Here is a 24,045-nt window from a genome sequence, read left to right as displayed (position 1 = left end):
GCCTCTAAAGTCGCAATTATGAGAAATTGCCTAAAGTCAGAAATGCAAGATATACTGTAAACTCACAATTCTAATCTTTTTCTTGCAATTCCGAGATTTTATCTTGCAGTTGTGAGTTTCTTCTCAGTATTGCGAGTTTATATGAGAAATATAAACTCGCAATACTGAGAACATACACTCTAGAAAAAAAATGGTGCTATATAGGACTAAAAGTGGTTCTTTGCTCGTAATTGTCACGAATTCAGCCTCTGTGGCTCCCTCTGATCACCACCAGAGGGAACCCTCACCTGAGTATTAACTCTGTCATTTGGACTTCATTTCCCATCACACCCCGTACCTGTGACTGATTACCTGCACAGGTGTTCCCCAATGACTGGTCTATTTAATCTGCGCCACCCTTGCTCTCAGTGCGAAGTCTTGTTCTTGCCATACAGACATTTCTGAGCGGTTTTCCCGTGTTTGATTTCCTGTTGCCGACCTGGACTGTTTACCCGTTTCTGAAAGAACTCTGCCTGCCTTGCTGATCTGTTCTGTTATCTGTCTGCCGCCTGCCCAGATCTCTAGCCTGAACTCTGTTTATGATTCTGTCCTGCCTACGTTTGCTGTATAGCACCAAATCTTGGTTCTTCACCGGTTCTTTGGCATGGCTGAGGTGCTATATAGCACCACTGCCGTTCAAAGAACCTGTTGGTGCTGTTTAGCACCATTTTTGTGGAAGAAATACAATGCAAAATGGCACCTCTTATGGTTCTACATAGCACCATTTGACAAAGGTGCTGGATAGCACCTTTAAAGGTGGTGCTATACTGCACCAAAAGGGGTTCCCTACGAGCCAAGAACCACTTTTAGTGCTATATATAGCACCATTTTTTTTTAGAGTGTATCAATCTTTTTTCCCCCTCAGAATATTTTCTCACAATTCTGAGAAAAGTCAGAATTGCGAGACATAAACTCACATTTGTGAGGAATAAAAGTCATAATTGTGAGAAACTCAATTACCTTTTGTTATTTTTATTCTCAGTGGTGAAAACGGCCTTTCATACGTTTCACAGTAGAAAAAAAGTAGGCTGTAGCATTGTTTTTCGGAGAAACAAGTATGTAAACATGTTTCCTAAATGTCTGCAAACATTATATTAAACATATTATATTTATGCTTTAATACAGTAAAAAAAAATTACATACAGCACCTTTAGCATTCACTGAATATTTCCATTGCACAAAAGTGGAAAAAGGTTCTTTAGATTATTAAAATTTTCATCACACACTAAAAAGGTTCTTTTAAGAACAATTCATTGAAAGGTTCTTTGGGGAGCCAAGCATGGTTCTCTGTTTTTAAGAGTGAGAGATATGTTCTTGACCTGTACTGTATATATTGTGCACGTTGAGCATCTCTCTGTGTGTAAATGACTGTAATGTGTCTGTCAGTGCGTTTAGCTCCTCAGGATGTACAGCTTTATGGGAGGGGGCTTGTTCTGTGCCATCGTGGGCAACATCCTGCTGGTAGTCTCCACGGCGACGGACTATTGGATGCAGTACAGACTGTCTGGCAGCTTCGCTCACCAGGGCCTGTGGAGATACTGCATGTCTGGCAAATGCTACACGCAGACCGACAGCATCGGTGAGTGTCAGACATTATTTACTTCACTGACTGTTTTCAAACATGTTTCCCAAACACACACACACCCTCTCTCATTGGTCAGAAAAACACTTAGTCTCGCGCCAAATTCATACACATAAACTGTGAAAAATTATTTTTCGAAGTTTTAAATAAAACAAAGAATATTGGAATACATTTAAAAAAAAAATTCTGCTTTAAAATTTAATGTTTACTTGTGTTACTTGATGTTTCTTAGTAAAAAAAAATATATATATATATATATATAAATATACATAACTTTTAATGTTTATGCATTAAACTTTTTCCTACATTACATTTCTATGACTATTAAGAGTTATCATTATAATATAATAAATAAATAATTATAATAATTATAAACCAGCCAGGAAGAAGTTTAATATTCACAATATTTTGGTAAAACTCTCAACATTTAATTTGATGTTTTTATTACATTTCTATTAAAATTGTATTAATTTCAATGACATTTCCAGGCCTGAAAATGACAATTTTACAATGCCCTTATAATATCTAGGTTTTCCATGATGGGAACTTGGTTATTAGTAAAAGGTTGAATATTCTTTTTAATGAATCTCTCAGCATTTTTTACTTGTCATTATATAGAAATAAACTACATTTGTTATTTTCTTAATAGAAAGTTATTATTATTTTAATATATTTACTATAATTGTCCTTAATGGAAAAAGAACCTTTACAAATTTGGACTAAACAAAGTAAAAATATATATATTTTTTCCTCTTTCCAAAGATAAAGCCTGCCATTTCCCCAAATTTGCAATGTTCAATGTAAATCATTGTTAGAAAAGTCGGTAGCACTTTATTTTACAGTACTTGTCCATAAGTACTACATCTTTACCATGTATATACATTAGTAAGTACAGTAAAGTATCTAATTAGTTACCATGTATGGGCACTTCCTGTAAGTGACCGTTCTTCCCCACACTTGTCTGTATGTACAAACTAATTACCATGCATGTACGACTGTTAAGTACAGTCGTGTTTCTTATTTGTTACCATGTACGTACACTTCAGGTAAGTACTTTGTGTTACCACTCATTTGCCTGTAGGTACAATATATTAACCATGTATGTACCAGGGAAGTACACGTACTGTAAAATAAAGTGCTACCGAAAAGTCCATGCCTGTTCCTCCATCAGTCTGAGCTAAATTGCGTGACTCTCTTTGTCTTTCAGCCTACTGGAACGCGACCCGGGCCTTCATGATCCTCTCAGCGATGTCGTGTTTTGCAGGAATCATCGCAGGCATCCTCTCCTTCGCTCACTTCTCCGCCTTTGAGCGATTCAACCGTTCCTTCGCTGCAGGGATCATGTTTTTTATCTCCAGTAAGTCTTTCCTTTCCAGATGCTTATACAGGCAGATAATGAACACAAGAAGTCATCTAAGCTTCTCTTTATGTCTCCTCAAGCGCTCTTTGTTCTGCTCGCTATGGCCATCTACACCGGGGTGACGGTCAACTTCCTCGGGAAGCGTTTCGGCGACTGGCGTTTCTCGTGGTCCTACATTCTGGGCTGGGTCGCTCTGCTCATGACCTTTTTTGCAGGTCAGTACAGGTGGATTTTTTTTAGTTTGCTCTCCAGTATGTCTTGTTGATCTCATGGAACACGTGTGTTTTGTTTTTGCAGGTATATTTTACATGTGTGCCTACAGGATGCATGAATGCCGCAGACTGGCTGGCTCTCGCTAACACGCTGTCCCAACAGATGCACATTTAAGATTAAATATGAATCACACAATCCTGAATAAATCTGAATCATTGTTCATGCGCACAGCGACAAAATCTCAAATAAACTCTCAGATTATTCTCATCATTTGATGTCATTCTGTTTATTTACTGACTGACATAAACTAGTGAAGGAAGGCTGGTAAACTGACATTTCTATGACTATATTGAGGTTTTAACGGCAATTAAATTTCCAATATTCTCTGATATTTTAGGTTTTCATGATGGTGGAAACTCCAAATTCTAAAATATTTGGAATATTCCGAAAATTTTAATGAAACATTTTCACTGTTAATTTAGAAACTTTTTATTATATTATTATTCTATATTTTTTAAATTAATATTTTAGTTTTATTAATTTTAATATCGTTTTTAATTTTTGTAATCATAGTTAATTATAGTTTAACTTTAAAATTCCTTGATATATTATTCAGATTTTATTGACAACATCCATAAATTAGCCCAGGAAAAAGGTTAATATTTATAATATTTTGGTGAAACTCAAACATTTTGGCTTTTAATTGGACATTTCTACAACTTTATTAAGATGTATCAATTTCAATGACATTTTAAAATTCCCTGATATTCAAATTTTCTTAATAATATCCATAAACTGGCCATCCATCAAAAGTTTAATATTGAGAATAATTTTGTAAAACTCTCAACATTTTGGCTATTAATTTGGCATTTCTATTACATTTTCAGGCCTAATAATTCAAATTTTTTAATTTTCTAGGTTTTCCATGATGGTGGAAATAAAATAAAAATAAATTCCAAACCCACCACAGGAAATGGTTGAATATTCAGAGCATTTTAATGAAACTTTCTTAATCAGCAAATCAGAATGATTTCTGAAGGATCATGTGACACTGAAGACGGGAGTAATGATGCAAAAAAAAAGAAAAATCAGCTTTGCATCACAGAAATAAATTACATTTCAAAATATATTGAAATAGAAAACAGTTGTTTTAAATTGCAATAATATTTCAGATTTTTACAGTATGTTTGATCAAACAAATACAGCCTTGGCAAGCATAAGAGACTTCTTTTAAAAACATTAAAATTCTTAACAACCCCAAACTTTAGAAAATAACTATCAATCCTTAAATAATTAATGAATATTTAAAGTTATTAAATGAATACATAGATCTTGCAATTTGCATGAAGTCATAACTGATGTTCATTTTACCACAATCACAAGTTCAGTTTCACTCTTTTTAGTCTTATGTCTAAAAAAACACTTCTTGAGTAAAGAAATGGTTTTGCTTTCACGGAAAGTGGAGGAGGAGAAGTAAAACACGAACGGGTCCAGACAGGTGTTGAGGGTGCTGGGCAGGAGCGTGTAGTACCTCCACGACGGGCTGTTGTTGCTGCTGAACCCCACCAGATGGGACAAGTTGTAGGGTAAAAAACAGAGTAAAAAGATGGTCAGCGTGCACAACGCCATGCCAATGGCCCTTTGCTTTTTCTCTTTACTTATATGAGGCCTGCTGTACAGGATGTAGATACAGCTGCTATAGCAGAAGATACAAACTAAGAGCGGCAGCATGTATAGAACCACAAACATTTCGAGTCGAAATGGTAACAAGGTCTTCTTTTGTTTCTCGGTGAAGTCTTCGTAGCAGACCGTTTTGGGAACGGTGGCGTTTGGATCTGGCATGTGGACAGTGATGAATACGATGCTGCAATGGGCAGCGCTGACCAGCCAGATGATGATGCTTCCTGCTGTGGCGAAGAATTGCTTACGCAACAGTCTGTACTTGAACGGAAACCCCACCGCTATATAGCGGTCAATGGCTATAGCCATGAGCAACAGGGAGCTGGTATAAATGGTGGTGAAAAAGACATAAGAGGCAACGGAGCATAGGGCCTGGGATAAATACCATTTCATGCCAATGGCGGCTTCGTACATCTTGAAGGGCAGAAAGAGCAGGAAGACCAAGTCAGAAGCCGTCAGGCTGAAGAGCAGGATGTCATTCGGACTGGGATTGTCACCCAGTTTCTTAAAGAATGTGCAAATGGCCAGCAGATTGGCAGGAAGGCCGATCAGAAAGGTCAGGATGTAAACGGCTAAAATCACCCATTGGTTTGTCATTTTGCACGGGAATGGACTCTGAAAAACATAAAAATGAGATTTATCCAACAACGTATCCACCTTATTCCTCAATGCGGAAGTAAGCATGATTGAGACTTCCGGTTAATTAGCCGCTATATGGAAATAAGAAGAATTACAGCGTGCAGTAAATGTTAAAACTGTTTGCACTACAAACCAGTGTGTTCATAATTAAGATAATACATTAAAATAACACCAATTTGCAGCAAAACAAGCTCTTTTGTACAGCTAGAAATAGCTGGAAGCGAATGAGACCGGAAGCAAGACCCATAAAATTGACAAATGGCCACGTCCATAATTGATTTAGCAAACACTAATAAACAGCTATAGTGGTTCACAAATATATGTTCACACATAAGTCAAACTTAAAATGTCTGAAACCATGACTTGCATGCACAGGAAGTTGCACTGAAAAAGTAAAACATCAAATAAAATAATAATAAATCTATGCTACTTAATTTTGTTGTCTAACAAAACTTTTTCAATGCAATTTCCTTACTTTTGTAAAAAGTAACACTAATGAACAGCTCTAATGCCCTACATTCATTGTATTATAGATAACTAAACCAATTATTTTAATTTAATCTTATTTTATTATTTACTTTTTCAATGCAACATCCTATGCATAATCAGTAAATAACTGAATATGAAACACACACTTCTTCGTACATACAAGCGGCATCGTATTAAATAACAAAACGAAGCGGCATGCTTTGATTTATTTATTTTTATTGTATTATTTTACTTTTTCAGTGCAACATCTTGTGCATAATCAGTACCCATTTGTTTTTGGGGGGTTTTTTTCTCTAAAAAAGTAACACTAATTATTAAACATCCAGAATGCCCTGAAAATATATTTGAACAACACGTAAGTCACACTTGTCTTAAAAGGCATTGTATTAGATAACCAATCTAAGTGGCTTGGTTTATTTTATTTTATGCTTTATTGTATTTTATTATTATTTTATAATATTTTACTTCGTTATTTTATTTTATTATTTGCTTTTTTAATGCAACATCCTGTGTGTGATCAGTAGGCCCTACACATTTTTCTAAGTTTTTTTTTTTTTTGCAAGTTTTATAAGTATTTTATTCTTTTTTTTTCTTCTTTTTTTTTAAGTGTCCAAATTCTTACAGTATATTTCAGGGTTCCTCAAATCTTTCCTGGAGGGCCAATCTGCTGCAGAGTTTAGCTCCAACCCTGATCAAACTCAACTACCTGTGATTTTCTAATGATCTTGAAGACTCTGATTAGCAGCTCAGGTGTGTTTGAAGTTATATTTTGTGCTAATACTGTCAAAACAAGGTTTATGTATAGACTCAGTTGGTTAAGTCTAAAATGAAAGTAAACAAGAGAAGAGAAATGGATGGTGCCTGTATATTTGATGCGTGCAGGTCTTAAAGGGACCTTTATAAGGTCTAATAGCCTACTAAACATGCTGCCGACTGTAATTAAAGGGATAGTTGACCCTAAAATTTTATTTCTGTCATTTTTTACTCACTCACATGTTTTTCCAAACCTGTATTAATTTCTTTCTTGAGCTGAACACAAAAGAAGATAATTTGAAGAATGTGGAAAACCAAAAAGTTGCTGGTCCACATTGACTTTGATAGTAGGAAAAAAAAAAAATACAGCAGCAAATATGACAGCTGTGGTTGCCAGAATAATTAAACAGTAAAATTGCAGAAAAACTGTAAACACATTTAAAGGGAAAAAAAATGTACAGTATAAAACTATCATTTACAAACAAGGAAATTTTAACGTAAACCACTAAATTCAACAACACACACTGCTATTAAAATCTGTTTTATACCTTTAACATACTGACAACCACCATAATAATGCAGGTGGTAAAAAAAAAAGCCACATGAAGAATCAAAGCTCATCACAAGTAGCTTCACCACCAGCAGAAGTATATACTAATATATAAATTAGTCATTCATGCAAACACAAAACACCATCATGGTAACACACATGATACTTAAATAATGCAATAAACTTTCATTAAAGTCTGCTTTTAGCTATTATGCGGCCCGCAGTTGGAACCAGCTTCCAGAAGAGATCAGATGTGCTAAAACATTAGCCACATTTAAATCAAGACTCAAAACTCATCTGTTTAACCGTGCATTTGTTGAATGAGCACTGTGCTATATGTCCGAACTGACTGCACTGTATTTTATGTATAATCATTTTCTTTATCATTTTAAAATTCCTTGTTTTTATTGATTTTTAATGTCTATTTCACTTTCTTTTATGTAAAGCACTTTGAATTACCACTGTATATGAAATGTGCTATATTAATAAACTTGCCTTGCCTTGCCTAAACAACAGAAGATGTAACATAAAGCCCAAATGCACATAACTGATAACAAAAACTATTTAAAAATATGATTATTTAAACAAAATACTTTCAAAATGTGGAGTGTCATGCAGGGAATTCTGGGAATATCAGTTTACAGTTTTTCACTGTAAATTATACATCGATTTGTTATTTAACTACTGTACAATAAACAGCATTTTACTGTAAAATTACATGAAATGTCTGGTTAGATCTTTTACAGTTTTTCCCTGTATATAGTACGGGAACTTACTGTTAACCTATTAACTATTTGTAGCGTTTTACATAATTTTACAGTTAAAATTACACTTATTTACAGTGTGGGCTAGTTGTTTCGACACAAGCAAATTACTAAATATCACTAATATGATAACTGCCTTACCACAAACGTCTGTGTGTTTCCCGGTGCCTTCTAAGATTTAGTCTGATTTGGTTGATTTCCCTGTGTTATTCCTACAGATATTCCCTGAGGATAGCCATATTGAGCACAGTTCATTGAATAGGAGGCTGTTTAAGAGATTCTAATGTAAATAAGGATACGTGACTGTTTATTTGGAGCACAGATAAAGTTTAACTAACATGCAAAACTCTTATTGCATCTGAATTCGTTGGAGTGCAAACAACATGCATCATATTGTGTTTACACGGTTAAATTTCAACAAACATGGATAAAAGTTAGGCAACAATAAATTATAGCCTATTTAATTTTTGTATTGGGAGTAGGCTATTTTGACATGAGACATATTTTATTTGTCAAAGTTTGTAAAATTGAAAGTATAAATAATTATATAAATAATAGTTATTTTGGTCTTACATTTACATTTAGCCATCAAGCAGATGCTTTAATCCAAAGTGACTTACAGATGAGGACAACAGAAGCAATCCAATGTAAGGTCTTACCGTTTTAACAGTAGAAGTTCCCTTGAGATTCACAAAAGCTTTTCTACAGCTATATCAGCATGAAGGATCATAGAAAAGTATGTCAAAGTTTATTTATGTTTGACACACCTCTCAGTCTCTTCATTGAGGTATAAAGCCTACATCCATTTATGAGATTAAAAAATGATCTCATTCTGAACTTTTGACTTCTTGAATCTAAATGATAGTCATCAATTGCATGCAACATTTTTTTCATCTGAATAATTTTGCAAGGGTCAGACATTTTGTAATATTCCTATGTTTAATATTCAAAAAGTGCACTTTATCTAGCCTAACATGGCATTAGTTTTAGTTTTAATCACATTAACAAAAGAAGATCGTCTTTGTTTATTATTAAACACTTAGAAATGCATATTTGCGACATTTATATTTGATTAAAGTCAATAAAGGAGACATAAAAAATTTAATATATATAATAATTAAAATAACGTTTACTTGTTGCATCTTGTTGTAACCTGCAACTGATTCAAGATCAGCTCGAGCTCATTTGGTTGCGTATCTCCATGGTAACCGCAGACGCCTCAACATCGCGTCGTCTGGTTGGTTGCTGTGTGTCTTCACATTCCTGATTCGAGTTTGTGTTGTTTTCTTAAAAATACACGACGACCTTCAGCCATGCGATCCAGCTCCCAGGAATATTCCCGACCCACACAGGTGAGAAAATACATCCTGCGAGATAGAAAGTCCTTCATATGTTGTTCAGGCCTCAAAAACTACTACCTCAGTCACAAATGTTACTGTGTTTGATCAAATACAAACGCACGAGTGACGGCACAGAGACACTTTTCAAACAGAATATTTAAAAAATATAAACGTATGTTATAAAATCAATAAAAAAAGTCCATTGCTAAACTCCACCTGACTTCAAACATCCTCTAAAAATCACCAAAACATATGCAAATATGATTTCGTTCAAATATATGAAAAGTTGTTTGTATTATTATTAAAGAGTTTGTCTATTGATTTGCCCACACTCATAAGTTAGAGTAAAACGAAACAAAAAATGAATATGATATATAATCTCCATACATCCACAACTGATGGATTACATTAATAATGTGGAAAATTATGCATTATCTAATAAAACATGCACTAATGTGCATATATTTCCAGAACAGAAATCTTTTACAGAGTGGATTTTGGATTTCTCTTTTTTATCAATCCATAAATCAGAAAATACTGTCAACAGTCAGGAAAAAAAAATGCATTAAATGTTGTCTAAAATCAGGGGAATGATATATGAACAAACCCCTCTTTAATAACCTTCAGAATATAGATAGGAATAAAACTGTAAAGTGTGTTTTAAGTGGAGAAAAAATTGAGAATATGGCCTTTTAAGGATATGTATTGTAATTGGAATCTGCTGTAAATCTACTGTAACGTATCCAGTTTAATATTATCTTAAAAATCAATCAAAAACTGTAAAAATGTGGACCAATGTACCATGTTGATATGAAGGAATTATCCATATAAGTTGATTAACTGATCAATAAATTAAGATTAAATTAAATACAAATAAATAGGTTGATTAATGTATTAATAAATTAAATTAATTATAAATATAAATTCCAATGATTAATATAATAAAAGTGTATTTTGGATGTTTTCTTTCCACTAGTTTTGTTTGCACAAAATCTCAAAATTAAGCAGTGCATGAAAGAAATGTGTGTATTTGTCATCTGATTGATCTGCAGACATGAGAGTGATGAAGATAGTGTCAACATGCCTCTCCAAGACAGAAAGTCTAGAGGACCAAACAGACCAAATCCCAAACCTAAAGATAAGTAAGTCATCGCCCAAACTATTACTGATGAGAGTTGGGTTTCTCTGCTGATATTTATAATGTCTTTTTAAAATATATTTTTAGGGAGCTTCTTGATCTCAAGAGGCTTTTATCACTGATCACAGCTCCAGTGTCCAAACAGGTACAATTAGAATTTTGACAATTAATTGTAATTAAAATTTTTAAATGTAATTTTTGTTTTCAGATTATTTAAATTGTATTATTTTTGCTGCTTCAATTCAAAATCAGGAATTGACTGCAATTTTATTCTCAGTTAAATTCTGAATTGTGCATGAGCCTGCTGTGGGTTTAGTTTCAGTTGATTCATCTCTGCTCACTATCTCAGGTTTCATCTTTGAATCAATCCAAGGGACGAAAGCCTCAGAACTCCTCAAATGCTCCCGATCATCGGAAAATCGGCACAAACAGCGAAGCATCAGAGCTGGATAACTTTAGGTGCACGGTTGTCCCATGTTGTCTCTTAATTTTGTTCTTATTCTGTTGTATTTTGTAACCAGCGTTCATGTCATTAACAGTGTGACCTACAGAAATCAGAGGTGTTTTAGTGACATCACACATCACAGACTGTTCCTGGACATCTTCACTGCCTTGATCAATAACAGACTCGGTTGCAGGTGTGCATTTATGAGTATGACGCTGATGATGCACGCCAGTTATGGATCATAGACTACTCTTATTTGTTTTCAGGAACTGGCTGGAAAATTCCTCCTCAGACAACATCTTAAGAGTTTTAAACTGCTTGAGATTGTTGATCAGGGATCCTCTTCACCAGGTGAGATCCAAAATCTCTTAAATATCACTCTTAGAAAAATCTGTAACAATGTGGACCATGTTAATATGAAGAAAATATCTGTATTAATAATTCAGTTAAGTTAATTAACCGATTAGTTAGATTTTAATTAAATTCATTATAAATACAAGTTTGTATTTTTGCAATGCAACAAAAAACAATAATTTTTTTTAAAGACGATATATAATTTTTATAAAAAATAATTGATGCAAAATATAAAATGTAAAAAGGCAGATCCTCTTGACTGTAAATATTAACATATACAGTTGGTCTAATAACATACTATTATAAAAATAATATATAATGAAGCATTAGTATTATTATATATAGTTTAACAGCATATATAATTAGTGTTAATCTATATTATTTGATGCGTTTATGTTGGTAAGACTTTACAATAAGATTATGTTTTGTTAATATTTAAAAAAAAAAAATTAAAGCAGTTATTAATCTTAATTGGTAATAATTGTAACATTTACTAATGCATTAAGTCAGCAGTTCTGTTAAAATTATTTAATGGATTTGAGCTAACATGAACTAACAATGAATAGTTGTACTTTTATTAACTTGTAGTGAAACTATAATAAAAACTGTAACAAATTGCATTGCTAATTGTTAGTTAATATTGGTTAATTAATTCATTAACTAATATTATCTAATGGGAATTGTGAAGTGTTACTTTTATTAGCTAAGCTTACAGTATTATATAGCTGCTATTTACACCCTGTTGGAATTAGTGAATTCATTTGCTGATTATATATTACTGTTTTCTCTTACAGAAAGTCTTCTTTGAACTCCAAGGTGCAGGGCAGCTCGCGGAGGTAAAGATTGTCAAAGTCTTCAATGCTGAAAATGCACAGCAGCTTGTGGAAATTCATCGTGTCTCTTTGGGTGTTTTTCAGCACATGGAGTCGGTTGCAACCGTGTATCTAGAATGCAGAGAACAGACGCTGGAAATCGAGCAGCTGGTTGCAATGACATGTGAGACAAACATATTGCAGTATGTTGCACAGTATGTACAGATTGGAAACGAGCCGTGAGAAGAATAAAGTGTTTGCTGTGCTTGTTTCCCCATCATTTGCTCTGCAGATATGTTTCAGAAGTTGTCTTCTGTTGAGGAGCAAAGGCAGTGGATTATTCATTGTAATGCACATAAGGTATTTAAACAGCATTTTAAGGTGTTTTAGAGGAAGTACGACTTTACAAAGCATACAAGATATTTAAACATGTAAACAAGAATATAATGTACTTTTACAATCTAAATCCAAAATACTATGATGGAAACCATAAAAATAAATATTTGTCACTTGAAATAAAAAATAAAAATGCTTAACTTACTTTATTTCAGCTAGTTGTCCTGGAACCATTTCTCATTTTCGTTGAAGAACTAAAATGAGAAATTAACTATTTATTAAATAAAAAAATATATTTTTAATAAGAATTAATAAATACTAATATAGGGTTATTATAGTTAACTGACCACAAAAAAAAAGAATGTTAACTAAAATAAAAAAATATTAAATATATATATAAAAAAATATTTTTTCAGGCCACAGTATTTATTCATTTTAACTTAATGTATTAAAATAAACTAATCTAAACATATAAAAAAAAAACAAAAAAAAAAAACAACAAAACTGCTAAAATTTTAACTAAAACTGAAATGGAAAATATGGCAACACTTTAGTATAGGGACTAGTTCTCACTGTTAACTAGTTGCTTATTAGCATGTCTATTATTAACATATTGGCTGTTTATTAGTACTTATAGATGACATATTCTGCATGACCATATTCTACATCCCTAATCATACTCAATATCTAAACTAACTACCTTACTAACTATAAATAAGCAGCAAATTAGGAGTTTATTGAGGCGAAATCATAGTTAATGGTTTGTTAATGGCGTGAATTGGACCTTAAAATAAAGTGTGACCGAACATATATTAAAAAATGAATTCAAAATATTATTTAAATCTATAATAGTATATCAAACATACTAAAATAACACTGATTTACAGTAAAAAAGTTTCTTTTGCACAGACCCTCGTGAAGCTGCTCTCTACGCGGGACAGTAGTGTGGTATTAGGATCTCTGCTGGCTCTCACCACACTGGCTGAAAGGTAATATAATATCATGAGTAATTCATATCTACAGCAATTAAATTAGCATGATGCATTAGATACATTAGCATTTAATCAATAATCCCATTTCTCATTTAGTCAAGAATGCAAAGAGAAGATTGGAGCGCTCTCTCTTGTGGAGCATCTTCTAGTTTTTTTACAAGAGTATGACATGTTTTCGAAAAGGTAAGTAGAGACAAGGCTCGTTTGACGACTTATTGAAATCTTTTGCAGTCATTTTTCTGTTAGATAAACCAGACCCACATTGATTTGATTTTTATTAGCCTCTGGATATGGTACATTTGCTAACAATGTAACTGGAAACACTGGAAGCTGTAACTTTTTTCAGGTATACTGAGAAATAAAATGAAAATTCAGATATTTTAAGTTGCGGTTACAAGATGCTGTGAGATCCTATTAGATCCTTTTAGAATCATAATCCATCTTTTCATTATGTACATCCATAAAAACTTTAGAGCATTAGTGACACAAAACAGAATTGCATACACTACCGTTCCAAATTTTGGGGTAAGTAAAAAAATGTTAAAGAATGCTTTCATTGAGCAGGGATGCATTGGATGGATCAAAAGTCACTGTAAAGACATTTAATTTGATATATTTTTCAGAACAGGTAGTTGCTTGAGCCAGTATTATGTTAATCAGGCTGCTTGAAAATATAAATTGCAATTTTATGTGATGCACTGGTGCCTCTAGTGGCACTTCTCCTTTAAATCTGAATTCATTTGAATATTATTTGTCATTATGCATCTCAGGTTAAGCGCAGAGCTGCTGAGGTTGCTGTGCTCGGTGCAGTGCGTCAGGGATCAGGTGCGTCAGTGTGACGGGGTGCCGGTGCTGCTCAGTCTCCTGCACTCGGAGCATGTGAAGCTGCTGTGGAGCGCGGTGTGGGTTCTCGTGCAGCTGTGTCAGGATCCCGACACCAGCGCTGAGATCCGGGCCTGGGGCGGCGTGCAACAGCTGCTGCGCATCTTACACGGGTGAGTGTCTCAATGCCGTCCGGTCAAGTTTTGAGAGTTTTAAGTGCACTTTAAGTCATGCAAAACTTTTATTTTCAGAGAACGAGTGTATGTGTCTGATCGCTCCACAATAGAAACGCTTTCCAGCGCCAACGCAGCAGGCAGGATACACAGACAGCACGTGTCGGCGGAGGTGAGCCCTCAAGAGACGGTGGAGAACACCATCAATCTGCAGGCAGGTGAGGATGCACAGGAAAATACAGGAATGCATTACTACTAATGATCAAATGAGATAATAAGCAGGGCTTAATAGAGCATATCACAGATTTGATAACATCTATCTATCTATCTATCTATCTATCTATCTATCTATCTATCTATCTATCTATCTATCTATCTATCTATCTATCTATCTATCTATCTATCTATGGTATCCAAAAACCAAGAAAATTAGGGAAAACTAGAAAAATGCTTTTTCTCATTTAATACAAATATTTCCTTTGTAAATGAACAATTAATGAAAAATTTACATCAATTATGTCATCTATCAATACCAGACGTCAAACATGGGATGACCCAAAACGATTTATTTCATAATTTATTTTGCAATATTTTTCTTATTTTCTTTTTTAAAACATGTTTTGAAGGGAAATACTCCTGTGAAATGTATTTGTATTTATTTATCATTAATTCATTCATAATTTATGCATTTATTTATTTGAGGTATTATTTTTACTCCTTTGTGACATTCATTTATTTCTGAATGTATTTGAATTTTTTATTTATTTGTGATTTATGTGTGTGATATACATTTATTATTTACATGCATTATTATTTATGATATGTATATAATTAATCAATACTGTAAGTTGCATGTACAATGAGGTAGAGTGGAGATTTTTTGTGAGATTCACTCGAACGCATAAATATGGCTGTGTTTGAGATGACTTTTAGGATACGTTCTGCATTGTCTTGCACTCACACAATTAATGAAACTACTGTCCCTGTTCCCAGCATGCTGTGCAGCGATCACTGAGCTTGTTTTGGATGACACAACAGCACATAATGTGGTTCAGGTAGTCACTTCGCTTTGTCATATGCTTCTCTTGAATCAAAAACATCAATTTGCATTCATCTCATATTTATATAGTCTGCTCTACATGCTTTGATTCTGTTTTAGGAGAATGGTGTGTACATAATTGGCAAACTGATTTTGCCACAAAAGCTTCAAGATCCTCAGGCAAAATCTCTACAGGTACATCAAAGTGATTTACAGTCTCAGGCAGGTTTCATATGACATATACTTTATTTATCACATAATAATTGTTACTATTTTCTGAAGTGTTATGCTTTCAGGGCCCTACGATTCCTTTTTAGTATGGAACGCAATAGACATCACTTTAAAAGGTATTTTATTTATTTTACAGAAATGTATTAAATTCACTTTTTGCTTTATATAAATGTGTTAAATTTTTCTTTTTTTATTTCTGGATTTTATTTATATGTTATAAATATAGTTATTTATTTTTCAAAATTATTATATATTTTTTTTCTGGGGTATTTATTTATTTATTGGTTGGTTGGTATCTAAATTAAAGGATGCAAATTGTTTGTTTGTTCCAGACGGTTTTTTTCTATTTTTATTTATTATTTCAGTATTTTATTCATATTATCTAGGCGGTTTATTTATTTAGAAATGATTATGCTTTTGAATGTGTCTAAATTAAATGATGTTGGTGCTTGTTCCAGACTGTTTTCTCCAGAGTTGTTTGAGATGTTTATTGATGTTGGGCACTATATAAGAGACATTACCGCATATGAACCGCTGCAGGAGAAAATCACCCTCTTATCGGTAAGATAGTGATGATCTTTGTTGTCTTCATTCGTGAATTACACCGACCCTGCTGCTTCTCCCACATTCAATTGAAGCTTTAGCACTAAACTCGTTAGAGACGATGGTCAAAGCTCTCTCTGGCCTGTTTATCTGTTTTCATCCATTGATCTCTTCTGTAGGAGGAGGAATTGGATGCTCTCAGGGAAAGCATAGAGACGGTGAACCAGAACCGACCTCCTTTGAGAGTGATTAATGGTTATGCGGTTTTGGACCATCTGGGCAGTGGTGCCTTTGGCAGCGTCTTTAAGGTGAGCCGTCTTTGCTGTTTATTTGTCCTGTGTTGGTTAATAGTTCAATTGAGCCACTCATGGCTGTTTGTGCTCCCACTCAAAGGTCCGTAAGCAGAGCGGACAAAACATTCTGGCACTGAAGGAGGTGAACTTTCACAATCCGGCCTTTGGCAAAGACAAGCGATCCAGAGACAGCAGCGTGGAGAAGATTGTGTCTGAGCTGACCATTATCAAAGAACAGGTGAGTATATGAAGCCTCATTCAGAAACAGCTCAGACGTGCCTATAGTGGTCAAAGTCGTGATAGTCACAGATCATACATTTTGCTAAATCCTATGGAACCTGTCATTTCAGCCTAAAAACAGAAACATATATATATATATATTTTTTAAACATTAAGATTTTTGCACAATGACATTGCTTGCATGACAAATAAGCACATTCTCATTACTGTAGTGCTGAATAAATAAATAAATTTAATATGTAAAAGTTTCAGTATTTAGATCAAATTATTTCTGTAGATTTTAATAAAAATCAGATTCAAGATTTTTTATTTGTCACATACACAATTATACAGGGTATAACCAGCAGTGAAATGTAGGTGATGGTGTATTTAATTTTGGTCATTTAAATGCGTTTAGTTAGTAAATTAATGTCACAATTATGATCTGAAGTCATTTTCATTTTTTTATTTAAGACCCTGAGAGTCTCACACTGAGCTCAAGAATGAAAGCTGTCATTAAAAATTCTTCATTTCTTTCAGATGTCTCATCCAAACATTGTGAAATACTTCAAAACATTTGTAGAAGGTGTGTACTTCTATCTTTATTTATAACTTGTAGAATATATATGATATTAATATTTAATGATGTGCATATAATGAATTTCCCTTACAAATGAGTTTGAGTGAAATTTTTATTTAGAAAGTTCACAAAATGTTTTATTATTTGGTTTGTCTTCTAACACGCACACAAAAAAAATTGTTTTAGAAACTTTTTTTTTTTTTTTTTTGAGGCATAATTCATAAAAATCCCAGATTTTTAGATTAGATTAGATTAGATTCAACTTTATTGTCATTGCACATGTAAGGTACAGGGCAACGAAATGCAGTTAGCATCTAACCAGAAGTGCAATAAGCAGAGGTACAGGATATACAGTGCCTACAATATGTTACATATGTACAGAATATACAGATAAGGCAGTAGTACTATGGACATAGACCATAGTTTATGTCCATAGTTTATGTCCATAATACATTTCATTGTATTCTCATACTTTTGGACCCCATATAAAAGTATATAATTTAAAACAGTCCATTTTTGTCTTTGTCTCAGCTGATAAGCTCTATATCGTGATGGAGCTCATAGAAGGAGCTCCCCTGGCTGAACATTTCAGCTCTCTCAAAGAGAAACGGCAGACGTTCACCGAGGAGAGAGTCTGGAACATTTTCATACAGGTGAGGAGCTCGACATTTAAACAGAACAAGGACAATATGAATAAAAGTGAAATAAGTTCATATTGAACCTCCACAGATCTGTCTGGCTTTGAGATACTTACACAATGAGAAACGGATCATCCACCGAGATCTCACACCCAATAATATCATGCTCGGAGAGAGAGATAAAGTCACTATTAGTGAGTTAATATCACCTTTTATCTGTCCAGTGCACTATATAAATATATATATAGTATATGTAGGGGGTTTTAGGCACACTGCTTCACATTGTATACATAATAACCAATCTTATCTTTTTCCAGCTGACTTTGGTCTTGCGAAACAAAAACAGGAGAACAGTAAGCTGACGTCAGTGGTTGGGACAATACTGTACTGCTGGTGTGTACTTTGCAGTTCTCAAATACAACAAGGTGAGCATGTGTTGGAATTTGAGGTGTTGAGGAGTTTTTTTTCACGTCAGTCCAGAGATCGTGAAGAACGAGCCGTACGGAGAGAAGGCAGATGTTTGGGCCGCGGGCTGCATCCTCTATCAGATGGTCACCCTCACGCCTCCGTTCTACAGCGCAAACATGCTCTCGCTCGCTACCAAGGTGACGGGTTTACCATATAGTGAAGAAATCCATGCAATGCATTGGAATCATTCCAACATTTTAAAAGATCTTCTGTGTCTTTCATTTAAATCAGGGCTGTCCAAACTCGGCCCTGGAGGGCCGGTGTCCTGCAGTTTAGCTCCAACTTGCCTCAACACACCTGCATGGAAGCTTCTAGTATGCCTAGTAAGAGCTTGATTAGCTGCTTCAGGTGTGTTTAATTAGGGTTGGAGCTAAACTCTGCAGGACACCGGCCCTCCAGGACCGAGTTTGGACAGCCCTGATTTAAATCATGCATTCTTACCCTTTTATAATGATTGTCAGGTTGATTTGATCTGATCTTGCTCATGTTCTTCATGTGTTTAGATTGTGGAAGCGGTCTATGAGCCAGTAGAAGACAAAGCCTTCTCTGAGAGAGTGACTGACATGATTAAATGGTATGATTCCCAGTTGCTGCTTACATATATGAAGTCTCTTTTGCCCACCAAGGCTGCATTTATTTGATCAAAAATACAGTAAAAACAGTAATATTGTGAAATATTGCAATTTCAAAGAATGTGAATATATGATAAAATATCATTTATTCATATTACTTCAGTCTTCAGTGTCACATGATCCTTAAGAAATCATATTAATATGCTGATTTCCAGCTCAGTTATCAATTATTATTGGTGCTCAATTGTTAATAGTGTTTTTATTATTATCAATGTTGAAAATGGTTGAACATTAAATACATAAACGATGAATAGAAATGAAAAAGAAATAGAAATCATTTATAATATATTAAATGTATATTAAAAATATATTAACTTATTAAAATAGAAAACGTTTATTTAAAATTGTAATAATATTTCACAATATTATTGTTTTTACATAATTTTTTAGCAAATAAATGCAACTTTTTATAGAATAACAATAAAATTATAGAATAACATGAAGGTGTTGGACAATTTCATATTTATTTCTGTCTTTTTTAATAAAATGAAGAGAAAAGGATGAGCGTTAGGTCTGTAATTGATGCTTTGGCTATATTTTATTCTTGAGAATTATGGGAAATGTGGTCTTGTTGCTTCCTGTAATTTCTGGCATGCATTAACAGTACACTAAATATATATTTTTTAGTTTAGTTTCTTCGTTTTCAGAAGATGTAGCACCTTTACAGGACGCGTTCTCTTTGTCTTTTGATAGGTGCTTGACTCCAAACGCAGACGTGCGTCCTGACATCATCGAGGTCAGTTCCAGGATTTCAGATATAATGATGAAGTTTGTGGACAATCTCTGTGCATCCTATAATTCACTGGAGAGAAGAGCGGAACGAGACAGGAAGAGGGCGCAGAAGTACTTCCTGGAGAGTAACAGGACCAGGATGTGCGGCCCACTGCAGCCGGTTAGATCAGAAAACTACTGGCCATTTCTTTATCATTATAACCTGTCTGTCAGCTAATTATAATGTTTTTGATTCAGAGCGTTGGCCTCAAAGAACAGGATGGATCACAGGCTCAGAGTTTGGAAACTTCTGCATCTGTTTCAGCAAGTGGAGCAGAACAAAAGCAAAGCCAAGGTGATGGAGTTTACCTCTAATACACTCTACAAAAGCATTTTAACGCAAATGCCTTTAGCATTCCATTATTGTTGTATGCTTTACTTACTTACAATTAAATGTTGCTACGTTTTTGTTTTCCATTCTTAATGTGTAGAAATGTCTGGGAATGTCAGTGTGAAATCTTCTGATGAGCTGAACATACTTAGGTGAGGTCTTTTTTGTTTTTTAAATTTTTTAAACGATTAAAGGAATGGCATTAATGATTAAATGTTATTTATTCATGTTTTTTTTATTTTATTTTAACTTATTTATTTTTATTTTAAATGTGTTCCCATGCAAAAGCTGTAAAATTCTTTCTGTTTTGCATTTGGCAGTGCGGATTGTCAAAAAGCAAAAGCACGACCAGGTAAAAAGTCTCTGTTTTGCTAATGTGCACAAATATGATATACTCTGAATTTTATTTTGACTCTTTCGTGTAGTTTTTGTAAAAGTAACAGTATCCTCACACTTAAGGTTAAATAACTCAAAATACCAGGGAATTCTTTTGTTTCACTCGTGTTTGTCACACGTTCACAGCATCGGCGGGAATTTGTTTATCTCAGAGAAAAGTTCGACAAATTGATGATCCCAACCAAAGGCTTCTAGAACTTCTGCATAAGATTATATTTATAACTCAGGTAATTTAGAGTCTGTTTTCAGGCATTTTCCTGAACGCTTCAGTCTCTTTTAATCAGATTTTCTGTTTTTAGCTCCCTCCAGCTCCACAAAACAGCTTGAAGCAGCGGGCAGTCGAACGCTTCAAGAAACCTCTGTTCACATACGGAAGTGATCCATACAATCTGAAGGTGGAGCTCAATAAGGTACTCCCTCTGTTTAATGCAACAGCAATCATTTTTTGTTTGGCGTCATGTACTAAAACTGACACTAAGTGGAATGGAAGCAGCATCATGTAAAAGCCGTAGCTTCAGTTACAGTACCAAATCTTTATTTTTGGTCATATATATATCTGCATCATATTTTTGCTCCGTTTGGGCCTCTGAATCCGATTGAGCTGTTTTTCCTTCTTGCGTATGAGCTCCATATTCTCACTTTATCATAATTGATCCATGAAAACCTGATGTATCAAATATTGTTAGTATTATTTTATTTTGATATTTTAAAAATAAATAAAAAAAAATCTAATCTGACTATTATTTCATATATCAGGCTTTACAGGGTTAATGGTGGAAAAGGTGCAACATCTCCATCTTGTGGTCATTATAGTGAACTTCAGTGAAAAATGTATTCATTTTGTTGTGCTTTGAGTTGAAAAAGGCTTTTCAGACCTTTGATTTCAAACCTTTCAGGTTCTTCAAGGAAGTCAGGAGCTGGTGGAGATGTCTTCAGCCAGCAGAGAGTGGTGGTCCATGATCCAGTCTCTGAGTTCAGACCCATCCACTGTGGAAAACCGTGGAGGTGGAACTCCTCACTGTGCATTTTTATCCTTGGTTTAATTGGAAAGCTTTACAAAAGCCACTGAATTTATCTAAATTATTTTGTAGGGGAATCAGGTTACACCAGTCTTCAAGATGGACTCACCTATGAGGACATACAGGTGGGATATTTATTTCATGAATGAATGCATGAATCATTAATCAGATAGAGTAATGATACTTACTGACATTTGTGATGCTGTTTTCCCTCCAAAATGATGTCACTTACTGGAGGATGATGTCATTCAGAAATGGCTTTTATTAGTTAAAAACAAATTAAAAAGACCAGAATGAAAGTGGTATTGAGGACACGTGAAAGTTGATTATCAGTTCAATTATAATGGCCAAGAAAACATGCCTAGTTTGACATTTGACATAATTAATCTGCTACTTCTTGTAGCTAAAGTATAAATGTAAATATAAGGAATATGACATTTTAGTTTTTAATTTTAAAGACAGAATTTCAAAAATCAATCTGTGAAATGGTGCTATACTTTATCTTATTATTTAACATTTCTATATTATTATTATTTATCTTTATGTAATGCATTATTTATCTGCATGTTCACTTAATGGTAACTAATATGATTTCCATCTCTAAAAGTTGTGAATGTAATATTTTCTCAAGTATGTCATATAATATATAATAAAAAAAACAACACTGTTCTAGTCTTTTTGTATTCTATTTGTTTTCTTTTATTTATTATACAATTAACAAAAGCAAAAAAGGCCTCTAGCACTTGCTTGCTCTATTCTTTTTCTATGCTATCTGTTTTCTTTTTATTTATATTTATTATATATATTATATATACAGTCGTGTACTGCGTTAAGCTAACTGAGACTTGTTATAGCACTTGCATATCATTGCTCTTTTGTTGATTTTGATTGCTTCCTTTATCCTCATTTGTTGGTCGCTTTGGATTAAAGCGTCTGGTAAACGACTAAATGTAAATGTAATAATATAATGTAATGTTTCAGAGTATGGTGGAGGATGTGCTGGAGGAGAACGGCTATTACAGCGCGGCTTTGGGCAGGTAATGTGGATTGAAGCTGTTTTCTGCAGGATTTCCTCTGCGGTCATTGACTGTCTGTCTGTCTGTCTGTCTGTCTGTGTAAACAACAGAAGTGACGTGGATTCAGGAGCGGGAACCAGACGAACTCAATCCCCGTGACCCCCAGCAGCACTCATGTCTGCCCGGCGACAGCCTCTCAGGTCAACCTGACATTATGAATCATAAGCTGATTATGTGCATCTGAAGAACATGTGCTGATATTTGAAATATATTGGCACAATATTAGATTGCAATAATAGTCAGTGCATGCACATAGATGATTTACCTCATTTGAATCTGTGCACTTTAATGTGTGTGATTTTCTTTACAGTTTTTACAGATTCACACAAAACAGATATTTGAATTAAAAGTAGTTTCAATATAAAATAGTACTTTAGTTTTTACTAACTAAATGAATTTATTGCTTCTACCCATGTTAAAATTGGTGGGAATAGATTTAACAAAACTCAGAGCATTTAAATGTGATGTGTGTATTTATGTGTGTGTGTGTGTGTGTGTGTGTGTGGTTTAATGACATTGGTTGTCTTTCTATACTTTATACATGGTGTCCAAAAGCCTGAGAGCACATAGAAAATTATTGATTGTTCTCTTTAATCCTGCAAAAAAAGTAAAGAAAGTTTATAAAATTGAGAGAAATATTTAATATTCTGCCGAATGTCTAGGACAGAAATCAAATGTAAGACAGAATTTCTTATTTTTTTTTTTTAGGTAACATCTCTTTTGTTAACATTACCTAACAATGAGCATGATATGATTTAACAGCAATATATACACTTTTAAAATGGCATTTATAAATCTTTGTCAATGGTAGTTAATAAAACTTGTTTTACTTCACAGCATTTGATTTAAAAAAAATATTAAATGTGGAAATGAAGATGAGGTAATGCTGGAATGCTTTAAGTATTGTTCATGATTAGTTAATGCTAACTAATATAGCAAGTAATGTTAACAAATGAAATCTAATTGTGAAATTTTACATTTTATTTTTTAATTTTTAGAGAACAGTTTATTGACAAAATATTTTTAAAAATCTACACAAAATGAATTTATGTTTCTGAAGATTGTATCCTATCCTATTTTCCTAATTTTAGAAATAATTTTGGAAAATATTTGAAATATGTATCCAAATATATACAGTATGCAAATTTTCTGATTGACCTATTAAATTTAAAATGTACACTACACAGCTCAGTATGGTGTGCACTGTATCCCACAATGCAATGCGCTTGAGTATAATAAATAAACCTGAAGTGATATCAAGCATTTTTTAATCATCCAATTATTCAACCAGACTGCCAAGAGTTAATTGTAAATAACACATTCTGATA

At 33.8% G+C, this 24,045-nt stretch overlaps 3 protein-coding genes across 3 annotated transcripts; 2 read left to right on the top strand and 1 right to left on the bottom strand.

The window, feature by feature from the left end:
- Nucleotides 1–1,443: 1,443 nt before the first annotated feature.
- On the top strand, nt 1,444–3,340 carry LOC306877750 (lens fiber membrane intrinsic protein-like; the record flags this gene model as incomplete). Its single annotated transcript, XM_079429694.1, has 4 exons — nt 1,444–1,618; nt 2,829–2,978; nt 3,062–3,196; nt 3,279–3,340. 4 exons carry the CDS (start codon nt 1,444–1,446, stop codon nt 3,338–3,340), a joined length of 522 nt encoding a protein of 173 aa, XP_079285820.1.
- Nucleotides 3,341–4,556: 1,216 nt separating this feature from the next.
- Nucleotides 4,557–5,471, bottom strand: LOC306878586 (free fatty acid receptor 3-like; the record flags this gene model as incomplete). The annotated part of the gene is made up of 1 exon (XM_079431008.1): nt 4,557–5,471. The coding sequence occupies one exon, from the start codon at nt 5,469–5,471 to the stop codon at nt 4,557–4,559; it is 915 nt and encodes a 304-aa protein (XP_079287134.1).
- A 3,844-nt stretch (nt 5,472–9,315) lies between these two features.
- On the top strand, nt 9,316–23,979 carry nek10 (NIMA-related kinase 10). The gene is made up of 35 exons (XM_079430369.1): nt 9,316–9,421; nt 10,462–10,551; nt 10,635–10,692; nt 10,897–11,006; nt 11,087–11,185; nt 11,259–11,343; nt 12,141–12,182; nt 12,264–12,342; nt 12,451–12,518; nt 13,404–13,483; nt 13,583–13,669; nt 14,257–14,481; nt 14,560–14,699; nt 15,475–15,536; nt 15,641–15,715; nt 15,803–15,867; nt 16,210–16,312; nt 16,474–16,602; nt 16,688–16,825; nt 17,347–17,392; nt 17,918–18,039; nt 18,116–18,218; nt 18,342–18,417; nt 18,500–18,629; nt 18,996–19,066; nt 19,818–20,016; nt 20,094–20,190; nt 20,327–20,378; nt 20,547–20,578; nt 20,749–20,849; nt 20,922–21,032; nt 21,519–21,627; nt 21,714–21,766; nt 22,623–22,678; nt 22,768–23,979. Exons 2-35 carry the CDS (start codon nt 10,490–10,492, stop codon nt 22,814–22,816), a joined length of 3,114 nt encoding a protein of 1,037 aa, XP_079286495.1. The 5' UTR covers nt 9,316–9,421; nt 10,462–10,489; the 3' UTR covers nt 22,817–23,979.
- Nucleotides 23,980–24,045: the final 66 nt, after the last annotated feature.

The sequence above is a fragment of the Barbus barbus genome (assembly GCF_936440315.1).
Source record: "Barbus barbus genome assembly, chromosome: 12".
Taxonomy (NCBI): domain Eukaryota; kingdom Metazoa; phylum Chordata; class Actinopteri; order Cypriniformes; family Cyprinidae; genus Barbus; species Barbus barbus.
The sequence above is the reverse complement of the archived record's forward strand: the minus strand, read 5'-3'. Positions and strand labels throughout refer to the sequence as shown.

Excerpts from the sequence above, each read along its gene's own strand:
- nek10 (XM_079430369.1), top strand. The coding sequence starts at position 10,490 with ATGCCTCTCCAAGACAGAAAGTCTAGAGGACCAAACAGACCAAATCCC. Across the intron at positions 11,344-12,140 it reads TCAGGGATCCTCTTCACCAG|AAAGTCTTCTTTGAACTCCA; the intron begins GTGAGATCCAAA and ends TTTCTCTTACAG. Across the intron at positions 16,313-16,473 it reads AGAAAATCACCCTCTTATCG|GAGGAGGAATTGGATGCTCT; the intron begins GTAAGATAGTGA and ends TCTCTTCTGTAG.